General features: G+C 40.2%; 1 protein-coding gene across 9 annotated transcripts in view; it reads left to right on the forward strand.

Annotated features, from left to right (window-relative positions):
* Positions 1-16,392, forward strand: part of foxp1b (forkhead box P1b) — a 309,660-nt gene that overhangs the window by 241,238 nt on the left and 52,030 nt on the right. For 7 of the 9 annotated variants that reach the window (XM_032548971.1, XM_032548974.1, XM_032548973.1 and 4 more), the window contains 2 exons: positions 2,579-2,726; positions 15,039-15,231. In XM_032548971.1, coding sequence (XP_032404862.1) covers positions 2,579-2,726; positions 15,039-15,231 — 341 coding nt within the window. The remainder of the gene's footprint in view (positions 1-2,578; positions 2,727-15,038; positions 15,232-16,392) is intronic. The other 2 variants (XM_032548975.1, XM_032548977.1) reach the window with 1 other exon arrangement.

Below are 16,392 nucleotides of genomic sequence, written 5' to 3' on the forward strand. Positions count from 1 at the left end.
GGCATTGCATCTCCTATGCATTGTTATGGCAGGCCCCAATGAGACTGGGTGAAAATGGCATCCATAGGTTCCGCCAAGACAAAAAGAGGTTTTAGGTGCAATTACTTTTTCAGAAAGGTCCACATTAGTTTGGACAGCGTTTTGTTTTCCCTTATTTTGTGTTTATTAGCTCATCTTTGACTGACATTTAAATTTGTTTGTTGATCAGAAAGATTGAAGTTTGACAAATACATCAAAACAGATTAATTCCATGAGGAGCCAAACACTTTCTTGCTGCGCTGTGTAATGACTTGACTTAAATCCATTACAACAGTTATGAAGCTTACTGTATACTGTGTGTGTAAAAATAGCTAAATTAACACTAGATTTGAAAAACCAAAATTATATTTAACTTGCATAAATTAAATATCATTTTTAAAGTCTTAAATGTAGCTAAAATTTGCAGAGCCTTCAAAACAGCAATTTTCTGTCTCAAGGAAATGACCCTGACCAGGGAGTCCAGCTAACAGGGCCCTTCTGTGGCCCTGTTAGCTAAATAGAACCTCTCATTTGTTTTGACTCCTACAAGTTTTGAGTGATATTAGATAATTTCCTTCTGTTCATATTACTTTTTCATATGAGCAAAGTTCACACGTTTCACTTTTTCAAGTTAACTTACAGAAGTTAAGCAGCTGCTGTACCAAAAAATCTGCTGTGACTGGCCTAAATGACTACCACCCAGTCACACTAACTCCAGTCATTAGGAAGTGCTTGAGAGGATCATCCTAAAACACATCAAGGATAACCTTCCTGCTGGTCTGGACAGGCACCGGTTTGCCTATAGGAGGAACCTGTCCACAGAGGATGCTGTCTCCATGGAACTACACACAGCCCTGACACATCTGGAGCATCCTAACACACTGATGTTAGGATGCTATTTGTTGACATCAGTTCAGCATTTAACATCACCGTCCTGGAGAAGCTGATAGTGAATCTCAATGATCTGGGACTTTTAACATCAATGTGCCTTTGGATCAGGGACTTTCTCATCGGCCTCAGGTTTGGAGAATAGGGAACCAAACTCCATCCACCCTCGTCTTCAATACAAGCATCCCACAGGGCTGTATGCTTAGTCTGGTTCTTTTCTTCACAATCTTCTCTGTCCGACCACGACTGTGTAGCCATCCACTCCTCTAACAGGGCTCTAATGTTTGCAGATGATATCACCATTGTGGGTCTGATAACAAATGATGATGAGACCCTGTATAAAGAGAAGATCCAGAACCTGTCCCAGTGGTGTTAATCAAATAACCTGGTGCTCAACACCAGCAAGACCAAAGAGGTCATAGTGGACTATGGGAGATCCAGGAGGACAGTGTGCCCAGCTTTACAATTCAAGGGAAAGAGGTGGAGCACATGGACAAAATCAAATTCCTGGGTATCCACATCACCTCTAACCTGACCTGGCCACTGAACACCTCTTCTGATGAAGATGGCCCGACAAAGACTCTTCTTCCTCAGGAAATTGGCCAGGATGGTGAAAACTGCCCAGTAGATCGTGGGGAGTCAGTTACCAAACCTGGACCTAATATATGAGGCAGACTGCAAAGGAAGGCCAGTTGTATTGCCACTGATCCCACCCACCGAGGGCAAAGTACAAAGTGTTTGTACCGCTGCCGTCAGGGACAATGTACAAATATATACAGCACACAACCTTTTGGCTAAGAAACAGCTTTTTCCCAAGAGCTGTGGAATTAATTTCCACTTTCCATCCTCTCTGCACCCCTGCAGACACCCACACCCTTATGCTGCACCCCGAGGACTGATTAAAATTGTATTTATTTATCTATTTATCACTGAGGGTACCACTCCAATTTCGTTGTGTTCTAGAAACATAATGACAAATAAAAAAATCTTATTCAAGGATTCCAGGATTTTTATTGTCCTACCATTTCACAATTTTTGCTTATGGTACAAAATTTGAACTCAGGTCCCAGATCAAGAAGTCTAATAAATAAATAATGAGTAAGACTTACAACATGTCTTATGTACCCCAGCGAGATGAAGCAAACAACTCTCTCCTCCCGTCAATGTGTGATTGAATGCAGCTTGCTGCGCTGGTTGGCTGGCTGGGGGAAGCGCATATCCCCGAGCTCAGCACCATGCCTGGGAGACTTGTGAGTTTCTAGGGTGGTTATTAAGCACTTTGATTTAGTCGTACATTGTTTGCTGAATTATGAATGGCTGTAATTAAATTCCTGTGGCTCTAATTATGAATGATTAACTGTGTTGTTTCATTCTTTGTCATTTGCCTCCTGACTGGCGTTAATTAAAAGAGAGAAAAGCAGAGACCTACCTGTCTTAAGTGGGCCCAGAAAAAGACTCCCTCTTAAGACGAAATCTATAAAAGTTGTATTGCTCCGTTGTGTGAGAAGGCCTAAACTGCTTTTTTATGAATCAGCGTTAGGACTCCAAAGTGACACGTTTATAGCCCGGACCGAAGAAAGACCAAAGTGGAAGAGAGGACACGTGGATTGTATAGAATACAGTGTGTGTTTGTTGGCTTATGGTAGATGTTTTTCATTTGTGCCTCCTGCAGCAGGTGTCACCGCAGCAGTTGGCCTTCCAGCAGCAGCTCCTACAGGTCCAGCAGGTTCAGCAGCAACATCTCCTCAACCTTCAGAGACAAGGGCTGCTCACCATCCAGCCAGGACAGACCAGCCTGCCGCTGCACTCGCTCACTCAGGGTTAGTACCACTTTTACATCTGCCTCTCCACCAGTGCACAGTAGCTCAACCATGTACCTCTCCACCAGTGCACAGTAGCTCAACTAAAGTATCATCATGTTGAACTGTGACATCATGCATGCAAGATCCCACAAAAAAAATAAAAAATAAAATTGCTTTCCGACAACCAGGCCCGGCAGCATGGGCGGGCATTGGGGGGCATTGCCTGCCCACAGATTCAGCTGTGCCCCCCCTGGACTGGAAGCTGTTTGTTGTTTTTACCTCAGAGTGGCCAACTCTCTGTTATTCCTATATCAATTTGATACAATATAGACTTCCGCACTTCCCATATCTTTGTCCTCTGTCACTATTTTTTTCAGCAGTTAAAACTGTTTAATTGTTAACACGTCGTAACCTGTCTTTCCAAGCCATCTTTAAACGCAACATGAACGCTGAGACGCTTGCGCTGGATTATACCTGTGCGGAGACCTGCTGCGCAGGTGTGTGTTAGAATTATGGCAGCAAACCAGCAAAATGAAAAGAACTTGGCACATTTTACCCCCCAAACTAACAGTGAGTTGAGTAATGCTGTTCAATACAGGTAATGTTAGCTAAATGATGACTAGCTATTACCAATACAGCACCTTAAGCTTGTTAACAAGTAGCCTGTAGGCTACTGGTGTTGTTGTTTATGTTCAGCTACGTAGATTCATTTTGCCCCCCCCAAATAAGTTGATGCCCCCCCGGTTAAACTCATATGGAGCCGGGGCTGCTGACAACGACGGCATTTGTTTCAGCTGTGAAGTTGTCAGCTAAATTTTAAATGCATGCTATATAGGAGGGGACACACTTCAGAAAAGAGTTTGAATAAAAATAAATTTGTGAGGGAAAGGGAAGTAGGTCAGTTATGCTAGCATGACTTTGACAACCTTGGCACATAGATGTGCTGTAGAATTTGGTGTCTTTTGGTTCAATTAAAAAAAATTAAAGCGACCCTGTTTTTTCATTAGCAAAAGCTCACTTGATCTTGATTTTCAGTATGAATACAGACCCTAAAAGCGGGGCCTCACGATCCTTCTGACTTTTTGGGTTTTAAGCAGGAGGTGTCAGAAAAGTTACCACAGGGATAACTGGCTTGTGGCGGCCAAGCGTTCATAGTGACGTCGCTTTTTGATCCTTCAATGTTGGCTCTTCCTATCATTGTGAAGCAGAACTCACCAAGCAATGGATTGTTCACCTACTAATAGGGGACATGAACCGGGTTTAGACCGTTGTGAGAGATGTTAGTTTTACCCTATTGATAATGTGTTGTTACAATAGTAATCCTGCTCAGTACAAAAGGAACCACAGGTTCAGACATTTGGCGTATGTGCTTGGCTGTGGAGCCAATGGGGCGAAGCTACCATCTGTGGGATTATGACTTAACACCTCTAAGTCAAAATCCCGCCTTGACGAAACAATACCATATCGCCGCATCACTTTAGTTGGTCTCTTATTATCGGCTTTGGCCAGTGAAGAGAGCCATTCGTGACTGGGCTGAGTTGGGTTGTGGCTGGATGATGGTCACCCCTCTCTGTTTACGCATGTTTGCGGAGAACGTGGTACTAAATGACTTGCAGATGACCTGACACCACAGAAAGGGAAGATCCAGTTCTGACAGATCGTCAGTATTGCAGGTCTTTAAATTAGCTAGTCAACCATTGATGTGTTCAGACAATGACTTATTAGTAATTGCAAAATAAACATAAGTCTGAAAACATAAAAATGTAATGGACTGAATGTTATGTTCTTTTTGTGGAAAATGTTGATGTGTTGAATTCTAATGAGCTTGTGGATCTGTTGTCAGTCAGTTGCTAGGGCAATGGTCTGTGTGTAGCATAGCCAACACAGAGATCAATAAAAAAGAATAATATGAGTGGTTTTGAGTTATTTGTCCCTTTACATGGTGCATTGCAATAAATTCGAATAATACCTACATCTCCAGGTTTCATTTTGTTAACAGTTAATGGATGACAAGTAAAAGAATCATATTTTTGCCCTCTAGAGTTGTGCGCATGTGTAAAATTTCTGAATGTAAACGATAACATGATTCGTGTCTAGATTGTTTGAGTTAAATATAGGAACAAAGCGTGAGGGCTCAGTCTGGCTGTTTTCATGTAAGAAAGGGATAAACTGAAGAGAAAGTTCTATTTATTAGGCCTGAGCAGCGAAAGCGCCGCAACGGCCTATTGTAATCATACTGTTTCTTCTTTTTATTACAATTCTTCCGTCAAATGAATTGGCTTCTTGGGGGCCTTATAATATTCAAAAACTCACCTAACTTGAAAATCTCCAGTTAATAATTAACCATTTTACTACAGTATATTGTGAGTTGTTATAAATAATTCAGTAGATCTTATGCAACTTCTCCTACTGTCTTAAATCACTTTAGCTTTTTAAACCCGCTGCTGATTATCACCTAAGAAAGGGACGATCCACACTTTACCTGTGATTGGCTTCCTTTATCAAAGAAGTTTATTGTTCCTAAACTGCCTGTGAACTTGTTTTCATGAAACTGTTACTCGATCGGCAGTCGGTCCTGTTTGGCCGTAAAGTTTATTTCTTTATTTATGTTTTACGAAGGAGTGGCTCTCTCGTGACAAAGACGCCGTCATAAGGGTTTAAGAGCATGACATTGACTATTCATTCCCCAGCTAAGACAAACAGTTTTGAAATAACAAGATAAAACAGAAGGTTATAGGGGGAGGGGAGTGTACTTAGGTAATAGGCAAACACAAACAGGGTTTGTACAGTGGTGTTATTGTTTGGACTGGCCATGGAATCAGTTATCAGCCTGTAGACGATTGCCAAAGGCACAGGGGTGGGGTTCTTGCTGTTGTTCCAATTGCACTTTGTTGAATCGCTGCATGTGTGTGTGTTAGACGCCTGGCGAACACTCACACACCCCATGAGTAAAGCACATATGAGTGATAAGGTCAGGTACTTTTGATGGATTTCACAACAGGCTCAGAACATCCTGTTTATTCAGTCTTATCTCCAAATACCTCTGAGACATCAGATGCTTGTCCTGTCCTGTTTCTTCATTTCACACCATTGTTTTTTGATACAACTGTTTGATTTATCAGGACTCCATCCTTAAAGTTGTCAAACAGCTAAGTATGAATTATGGAGGTCTGAAATAAAGATGCTTCTTCTTATTCTGTTTTTTTATTTAACCTTTTTATTGAAAAAGGACATTACATGGCAATAATATAATTATATTTCTTTTTTACTCATTTTTTGCTCTTTGTTTTTCAAGAAAAAAGTAACAAACAAAACAAAAACCAGAACTTGGACAGGGTTGGTGGGGTAGCTAGTATATTCAATCATTGAAATTACATTTCAAATCAAAGCATCAATCTGAATGACAGTAAGGTTCACAAAAACTCAGACCTATCAGGCTTGACAAAATCTATCCACTTTGACCGTATCTTGTAGAAAATGTCCCTCTGCACTTTGACAGAAAAGTACAGTTTCTCCAGTACATAGATCTCTTTCATTACGTTAACCCAGTATTCAATTGTTGGACATTCACGTTTGAGCCATTTTTGTAAGGGTATTTTTACTCCCAGACAATAAAATGTACAGAAGTTTTTGATCAATATAGTTCAGTTTGGCCACCAGTAACTTACATAAAAATATGCGGTCAAAAATTAAAGGAAAGTCAGATGTAAAAACATTCTGTAGCTTCTTCCTATTTTTAATACAGCAGTCAGGTTTAGAAGAAACTTTCAAGGGGTTCATACTCTCAAAAATTAAAGCAAATTTCAAGAGTATATTTTGGGAGTTGCGGAGGGGAAATTATGCATTGTTTTTAATAATAAATCAAATGAAATCTGACAATTTGGGATTTGTAGGTGTTTTGCGGGGTCTATCTCTTCCAGCTGTGCACAGAAATGTTTGCCCATTCTCCTTTACAAAATAGCTCAAGTCATAGTGGCTGACTAGCATCTAGGATAATCAATTTCATGGTTGTAACTGGATTCAGATCTGAACTTTGACTGGATCCTTCAAGGACTAAGTGATTTGATCTAAATCAGTTTATAGGATGTTGGCACATTTTTAAAAATTCTTACTTTCATGTTTCTAAAATGTAATGTCTTAAAACTTCTAAAACTCTTTTTTTAAAGTTGGCTTTATATGCATTAATATCAGGTCTTAAATTTAGCAGTGGAAGGACTAGTTTATATTGCATATTCTTGTATGTGCCGACTTTGTCGTTGCATTCTGTGATTGAGGCAGTTAATGCTACAACAATCCAAATTCAAAAAGACTTTATTGATCCCAAAGGGAAATTAAATGTTGTTGTAACTCTTTAATTCAGATTCTTCAATAAGTAATTGTAGACTGTGACGAATTTGGCAGGGAAGATCTCTTGTAGCGGTCTGTGTTATAGTGAATTTGAAGAAGCCTCAGACTGAAGACACTCTGTCTTCCCAAGACAGTCTCATAAAGAGGATGGTCAGGGTTGTCTATAGTTTCTTGACCTTATGAAGAATATTTCTTTGCATCATCATCTCCAAAGGTCCCATGGCTGTCCTCAGAATAGAACTGGCCTTCTTTATCAAATTGTTCAGACGTTTTAGGTCTCTGGCTCTTATGGTGCTACACCGACAGATTATGGCAGAAGAGATGGCGCTCTCAACAAAAAATTTGTAGAAGAGTTTCGTTTTTTGACTCAGCTCTCTCTTCACCACGACAGACCCGTTCAGCGCCTGCTTCACTGCAGACGCTGCACCAATCCGTTTGTCGATCTTCCACTTCCTTCTTCCCTCATTCGTGAACAAGATCCCGAGGTACAGGACAACCCCTCGACCCGGAGAAGGCAACCTACCTTTTCCCGGCTCAAGACCATGGCCTCTGATGTAGAGACACCGATCCTCATCTCGGCCGCTTCACACTCGGCTGCGAACCGTTCCAGTGAGACCTGTAGATCACAACCTGATGGAGCAGTAGAACCCCATCTCTGCTTTTTGCAGAGATGGGATCCCAAGGCCACCAAAACGGATCCCCTCAACATCTTGGCTGTGCCTAGAAATTCTCTCCATGAAAGTAATGAGGAGAAGCACTTCTGCTTCCACAAGTTTGTCTTTAACCAACTAAATCTTCAGTTTGTCTTCAGGCATGGAACTGAGGTGGAAGATAGAGGTGGAACCTCATTCCTCTCAAATGAGGTTTGAGAGGAAAACTGTTAGTCAGAGGTAAGTGGGATATCTGTTTGGCTGGGGACAGAAGAGGATTATGATGAGCTTTTTACACAAATCATGAGATAAGTTCAACTTTTTTGCCAGTTGGCTTGACAATGTTTGCTTATGCCATCAGATTGTTTCTGTGGCAACTCATATAAAATGCTATTCATAGCACTATAGAATGCTATGTGCATTCTGAATAACAAGTTTGTGGGGCAAAGGGGCTGTAACTCCACAAGCTTGGCTGTAGAAAGCCATGTACAGTCTTAGAATCACAAAGCTGCTGCCAAGAGCCACAAACAGACCCCAGAAACTTCACCATTTATTTGTCTTAAATTTAACTTAAGGTAGTATTAAAAAGGTCTTAAAAGTCTTAAATTCGGCTTCCTGAAACTTGCTGATCCCCCTGGTTTAGATCTGACTGAATGTTTAGCGTTGTTTTCCTGTTAAACAGGTATCCTTCCAAGATTGTCCTATTTTTACTTGCATCTCTAATCCAATTACTCTGTCCAGTTTCGTTGTCACTGTCAGAGTAGTATCCCCACAGCATGGTGCTGTCACCTCCATGTTTCGCCATAGGGATGGTCCGGGTTGGTTTTCCGTCATATAGGGCAACAAAATGTGGTTTGATACTAACTGATCAAACCACCTTTTTCCTGGTAACGATAGCTGCTTTTCAGTTACATTTTCTCCTTGTTGGGCAGATGCCAATACAAAATCAGTGAGGCTTGCAGTTTTAATGTAAAAACTAATCCTTTTTTACAAGACACTGCAAGTAAAATTTTCTCGTTGTTAAAAAAACTGAATGACACTTCTTTTTAGTCGCAAGGATGAGGTACCGGCTTGTCCCCTAAATGATTAGGCCATCATTCCAGGTTGTTCCATTATGTCCAGCCGGCTTGTTTTTTGCTGATATTTAACTGTGTGTCTCCGTCTGACAGCTGTTACAACACTCAGGTTAGTGCTCCCGGCCCCCAGTTTGTCCTTTTATTCTAAACATTTTCTGCTTGACTGTTTGAAGTTATTGATGACCTTTCTGTTTTCCACATCACTAAACCCTTTCACGCTTCACCGGGTCGGGCCCACAGTGCTAAGATCTAATCTACGGTTTGCAGATAGCTGTTGGCACTGTCTCGGAAGTGATGGGTTGATCTGCTCCATTTGTGTCCCAGTGATTATGGATTCTAATTTGGGGGCAGTAAATTGCCATGACTTTTTAGCCGATTATTTTTATTTCTCTCATTTGAGAAATGTGGATATCAGTGTAATTATTTGAAAAGGCCACTGTTAATGCATGTAATCAGAGTCACTGGGATTTTCTTTTTTTAAAGCTGAGAAAATGGAAGCATCAAAAGGTTTACAAACTAAAATTCGCTGTAGTACACTAATTAAGAAATTAGGTGTGCTTTTTAGTGCCTGTGATGCTATTTGCAGAACAGTTTGATTCCTTTTGTTTTATTTCTTTCTTGGCTGAGACAAATTACAGCAATTGTTCTGCCGAAGCATTGGTCCAAAAGAGAGCATTGGAATTAGCTTTTCAAAAACACAGATAGCACTAATTAAGTATAAACTTATAGATAGCAGGTTTTGAGTGAAAAACAATTGCTCACTTTATCAGATGTATAATTTGTCTCTCTTGTTGTAAATTCCTTTGACATTAATGGTCAAAGTGTTGAACATTAACGGTATCTGTTATAAATTACTGCAGTGTGCTGGTTAGAATGTAACTCTCATAAATATGAATTTGGTCTGAGCAGTACCCCTTCACACACCCAGCCTCTCCACACACACCCTTTTCCCTCACCTCTCAAAAGCTCATCCTGTTGGCCTGGTAAGTGAGTTTTTGTGGTTTGTACAGAAGTTGAAAAGTATTTTAGTCTTTTTTGTCACATTTAAGTATTTGAGTTCATTCAACAAATGTTAATGTCATGCATAAAGAGATGGATAGTTATTTTTAATTATTTATAATTTAATAAAAACTTGCATCGTGAAGTCAGACGTAGGATACGAATGAGGCATTCAAGTCAACCTAAAAAGTTCCTTTAAGTACATTTTTTTTTACTTTTAAGTTAAATGAACACAAAAGAGTGAGTAGTCATCACTAAACTAAAAGAATGAGACCAGATGTCGTTGCTTGGGCCTAAATAAGAATAATGTTATACACATTCATATAACAATGCCTTGTCTGTTAAAAGACAACAGATTATTTAGAATTTATGAAAAAAAAAAAAAAATGCAATCAACAGAGATGTTCAAATAATGGCAGAAATGATATTTAAGATGAGTGAAACTGTCCAAATAACATCCAGGATGTAAACACTTATTGAGTTTCTTAGGATCAGTGATGGTTATAGAGTTTTGACAGGCGGTGGGAGGAAGGATATTCTGGAGCGCTCCGTTCTGCATTTAACCAATTTAATGTTCAGACCATGTCCCCTGAACATGGCTATGAACGTTTAGCGAATGTCAAAATAAAATGCCATTAAACAGAGATTCAGCGACTGTCTAACAAACGTACAGCCAACGTTTGCTGAATGTCTGCAAACAACACTCTCTGAGGTTTGTTTAGTCCAGTTTAGTAAATTTATTTTTTTTTTTTAAGTTTTTTTTTGTGGCTCTAATGGCCTTTATTTGAAACTGCTATGACAGGAAAGTAGGGTAATGAAAGAAAGGGAAGACATGCGGCTAAGGTCACCAGGCTGGGAATCGAACCTGCGAAGGCAACGTCGAGGACTAAGACCTCCTTAGGTGGGTTGTGCTTAACCCCTTGCGCCACCACAGCACCAGTTTAGTAACTTTTAACCAAACTATTTTTGGGTCCTTTTATTACTGTCTGGATGAGTTGTACCTGGGAACGTACAACACTATTTCATCTTTTCACAAGTTGTATATAATGGCTCTCACTATAATTCACAGAAGTCCTAAACCCTTAGAGATGGCTTTTAAACTTCTGCTTGAGACTGAAAGAAGTTACTTTATTTCCAATCTGTTATCTTTTTTTAATCGGGGCATTCCTGAAGTGTGCCAAAAAAGAAAAACACACCAAATCCGAAAAGGGGTAAATATTTTTTCTGAATACTTTTTTCTACATCTCTGTCCATGTGTCACGTGTTTCACAAAGTGTTTTAAATACACCTTCAGAGGTTACACCACTAGAGAGAGAGTTCCTCTACCTGTATATCATTCAAGTCGCTCGAGAACAGTGACAAGACAAATTTGCTGGTAGGACGAAAGCAAAGAATGTGGCAAGCCATGAAGTGCTCAGAGTAGCGGCACGTTGGGGACCGTGTCGGGTAATGCGGCTGACCTGTCAGTGATGGATACGTCCAACACTGGGCTGCTGGTAATACTTCCTGCCGCACGAAGACAGGACATATTTCAGAGCAAAGGGGTGAGTATCAGCAGGCCGGTGATTACGGTAACATAAACAGGGGTGCAGTAAAGGTCCCAGTCGGCTGGAACAATAAACTAATTGCGGTGTCACTGTCCTCCCCGCCATGGTACTGATGCTCCACATGCGAGAAGTAACAGTGCGGTTCAAAGAGCCCAATGCACTGGGGGGCCATTTTTTATTTTGGGGGATGATGGCCTGCAACTGATGTCATTATGAACCCTAAATCAACTTTCTGCTTGCTTGAACATGGTCACCTGGGTACCCAAGGACAAGGACAGGAAAAGGTTGAAGAGCTCGGCCTGTCTCTGTGCCAGAGCTACCTGCAGAGGTAAAATTGAGTTGCTGGGGCGGTGATCAATCAAGTGTCCCAACGACATACATTTTTTAAAGTGCTTGTCCGTATTTCCCAGTCGTAATAGGCCGGAAGAGTTGTGTTGAAAAATGGAAAGAAGAAAGATAAACCAATCTGCACAACACTGGGCAGCGAAGAAAAAGATTCTGCACTCCAATGTCATTATGTTGTCCTGCAGTAATCAGATGTAAGGAAACGAAAAATATAATACCCGGGGAGACATTTGTGTAATGATCTTTTATTGTCATTTATGAGGAATCATGAGGTATAGCTGTTGTTGGGGTTTCAGGAGGTTAGGGGGTTAGATTGGTGCGAACAAAGAGTAATAAAGCCGGTGGCACGTTGGTCTCAGTCCGTTACCTCTCTCATCACACTGGTCGATCCGCCTTGGTTTCATCTGACAAAACAGCGGAGTCGGAGGGGGTCACCTGGACTGCTGGGTAATTGAGCTGATGTTGGGCTGCCCCGTCAAGCAAACCGGCTAAAAATACATCACCCACTGTCACCGAGAATTGAGTAGGTGTGGGGAGGAAATGATTGCCCCCGCTGTCAGAGCATTGGACACTCACGTCAGTGTTGACCTTCCCCTTCGAAACCCTTTGAAGGAAAAACCAACTTCTACTCCCAAATGTCTTTACATCACCAAAAACAATGAGGGATCTATAAATATTGCAGCTGGAAATCAACAAGCAGTGTATTAGTATGCCATAACACAGGCAGCAATGTTAAGCATGTTTAGCCTGTCATAGACGTGCGCTTCGATTAAGGCACATCAAGGCATTGAGGCGAATAAGGGCGAATACAGTCAGACAGAATAGAGCGAGAGCGGCAAGATACGGGGATGAGGAAAGACGCTCCTTGGAACGTGGAAAGGTTATTGATTTGTCCTGCAATCAGTTCCTGCTCTTTGATATGCAAACGATCTAGTGTGAGTTTACAGCAATCCTATCAGAATCATTTCACAGTTCTTAGCCCCTCACGTCTCTTCGGAGTCCTGCGCCTCATTAGGCCAATGTTCTCTATTACCAGTGTAATTAAAATCTTTAGTAGCTTATCATATTAAAAATATTTTTCTGCTGATCGCATTGAGATCTTCACCTCAGTTATTTTTCACAACAGGAATAAATTAAGACTAAGCATTTTGCACACAATGTATTAACAATCTGGCGCTTGAAAGGAGCACTTCTGCTATCTGTAGGGATGTTGATGAGAAGTGGGGGCATGGGTAAAAGGGGGATCATGTGCAAATCATTCATTTGGCAGTGCTCATTTTGAGAATGACTTTAATTAATTGTAATTCTAGATGAATGGTCTCTCCCATTTACTTTGCGGTTCAACCAACCACACATCCGCAGGCTTCCTTCACCACACCGAAAATATGTGGCTTGCTTTACAGATTTAAAAAAAACAACAATCCAGACACAGAGCCTCACAGAAGTATTCAAACCCTTGGAAGCCTTTCCATGTTTTGTCCCGTTCCAACCTCAGATGTCTGTGTGTTTTAAACATTGAAGACATTGAATTGGGTATAATTGTGCAAAAGTGAAGGATCCACTTTGTCAGAATTCTTTTGCGAATAAAGATCTGAAAGTTTTAGGTTGCATTTACACCCAGCCCCTCTGATTTAGCACTTAATAGAACCACGTTTTGTTTAACTAACAGCGGCAAGTCTGCATATGTGTGCATAAGCTTCAAATATCTAGAAACTTAAATTACGCTCCAGTCTTTTATTCAAAATTACTTAATTGCTGTCAGAGTGAATGGAGAGTGTCTGATCAATTTTCAAATTTCGTTAATTGAACTTTAACTAGACGAGTCTCATTCATAATTTTTTTTTTTAATACAAACTATTTAAATTGTATCTTTGTTTAGGGGTCCTAAACTCCAGTTCCTTGCATTTTTAGTCTCGGCTCTTTTTCCGGTATTGCCTTCAGTAATATTAATTCCGACCAGTTTCTTTTTGTCCACTGAAGAAAAGAATCCCAATAGCATAATGTTCCCACTACCTTGTTTCTTAGTGGTTAGCATGAGGTCAGGGAGGTTTGCATAGCAGATTTTCCACTATGGATGCACTGATATGAAAATTTAGGCCAATATCAATGTCAAGGTAGAAATAAAAATCATTTGTTGATACCAGTTTTACTTATTGAACCAGTACCAAAATGTTAAAAATAACCAACATTGGCCGACACCAATGCAGATGCCAATATATGGTTCTCATATCTCACTATATTCTTCTAAACAGATCCTTAAACAAAAACTCCTGCTAGCAATTAAAACCAAGAATTTTGGTTTTGTGTAGAGGTTTGACTGAAAGCTGGAATAAAAAAAAAGAGGAAAAAAGGTTGTTGTGTAATATTTACCTAGTTCCAGGCTGCAATGGACTTTATTCAATGGTATGATAGTAAAAAGTACAGAATCTTTACCCCAAAATGTGTGGTATAACTTGACAAACTGCAGAAAACCTCAACGTGTATGAATACTTTTGCACTGGATCCTCCTAGTCACTTCTGAATTTTTTTTTGTTTGAACAAAAAGACCTTACCTCATTCTTTGTATCAACTTTATCCTCCTTTCTGTAACGTTCTAAGTCGGAGAATCAGACATTCACAAGACGGACGCATCTGACAACTGGGTCTCCTGTCTTCATGACACGGAAAGTCATTTGAATAAACACAGAATTATCTCATCTCAATTCTTGGTCTTAGCCTGAGCGTCCGCCATCACTTGCAGGCATTGAATACATACATCCTGTTGACACCTTTCCAGCAAACAGAAAAATTCCTCCCTGTCTTCAGGTGATTTTTACTTTTTTTTTTTTTGTTCAAAGCAGTGCGAGTGCCACAGCGTGCTTGACTCGTTAAATGAGGTTTAAGTCGTCTGTGTCAATTGGAGGCGGTGCAGAGCCTTAAGTATTTTGCACATTAATGCGCTTTTGAGAATATTACCCCCGGGTCCTGTTTTTCAAGGAGACAGAGGCTGGAATGTTTTCCAGTGTTGCTATTCTGAAAGTCTTTTTGTTTTTTCTTCTTCACATCTCTGTTGTTGGGAGACAGTGACGATGATTATTCAGATTTCATGCCTTGTCTGGATGTTAATTTACTCTAGGCATGAAATGTGCGTGAATGCCAGGGATTTGTGTATACAAACACTCTTTGAATCACATTGAAAAAGAAAATGGAAAGAGAGATGAAGGCAATGGATGGGAGGGCTGTTGAGATTCTTGTTGTACCCTGTAGTGGAGTATTTCCTAATTAATACTCCAGCTTTGTTTACAGACGCTTTGATTTAATTAGGCGATGAAGAAGAGCATTGGATTAGCTGCTAATTGATTTAATTATCCAATTTGTTTGTCTCAGGCATGATTCCAGCAGAGCTCCAGCAACTGTGGAAAGAGGTGACGAATGCCCACGTAAAGGAGGAGCACAACAATGGCAGCAGCAACAATGGCCACCGGGGCCTCGACTTGTCTTCCTCGGCGGCACCAAAGAACCCGGTCCTCAACCAGCATGCTGCCACCAACGGCCAGTACATGAGTCACAAAAGAGATGGGTGAGTCTCGTTTGTGACTACAATGTTAGGTGGTGGAGTTCTTTAATACTAAAACATATTCTTTTATAGATTCTTTCTGAGGATGCATTCACACTCACCCTTTTTAGTCTGCTTTAACTGGACTCTAGTTTGTTTGCCTAGAAAGTCCGGTTTGTTTGGGGAACTGTGGTCTGCCTAAAAACCTAGGTTTCTGTTCAGTTTGAAGTGAACTCTGGTGCGGTTCAACCACATATCTGAACGCCAAGCAAACCAGAGCCTGCCCCAAAATCAGGAAGTGGCATAGCGCAGGGCATTCTGGATAAATACAACCAAATACAACAAAAAAAAATAAAAACGCTCTAGTCTTAGCGCTAGTGGAAGAAATGTCTTGTGGTATTTTACAAAACAATAGAGAAATTCTCCAACTGCTAAAATCAAACACTACTATCATTGCCCAATTTGTACTTGAAGCACGATGTGTACTGTTGACTCATTTATGCATACACTGAAGAAATAATTCGGCATTATTCCTAAAATGTAAAGTGTAAAGTTCATATTAAATAAAATACTACATGTTATAAGATAATCTGTATTCTTGGAAAATGTTATAATTCTCTTAATGGATAATAATTGTCATAATTTAGTTTAAAGATTATAATTCATTCAAAAATTTACCGGACTGTTAGCTATTTATGTCATCAACATGTCCTCTGCCGGGCTCATCATGGACAAAAAAAGACCTTATTTTTATAATAATTACAGCTCTTATGAGATTAACTAATAGTGTACAGTGGGTAGAGAAAGTATTCAGACCCCATTAAACTGTGCCAAATCAATGTAAGTATTTCCTTTAGCACATGCAGAAATGAGCCAACACTATGCATCGTGCAGTGACAGCCACTCCATTTTTTTTACATTTTGCAAAGGACGTTGTTCTCAGTGTCTATTTTTTTTTTTTTTATTGTTGTTTGTTTTGTTTTGTTTTCTTCTGTGGTTCTTGGTGCAATGCCCCCCAGGTGAGGAGAGGAACGGGTTTCTCAAAGGATTTGGTTTGTTTGACACAGTACAATATGAAAGCAAACCGCACCAGCTAAAAATGTAACAAATGTTGCAATTTTGGTCCCCAATCACCATAATCCTCATATGTTCAGAGACTTCTCAGTTATGCAACTGTGTGTATGT

The sequence above is a fragment of the Xiphophorus hellerii genome, chromosome 20 (genome assembly GCF_003331165.1).
Source record: "Xiphophorus hellerii strain 12219 chromosome 20, Xiphophorus_hellerii-4.1, whole genome shotgun sequence".
Taxonomy (NCBI): Eukaryota; Metazoa; Chordata; class Actinopteri; order Cyprinodontiformes; family Poeciliidae; genus Xiphophorus; species Xiphophorus hellerii.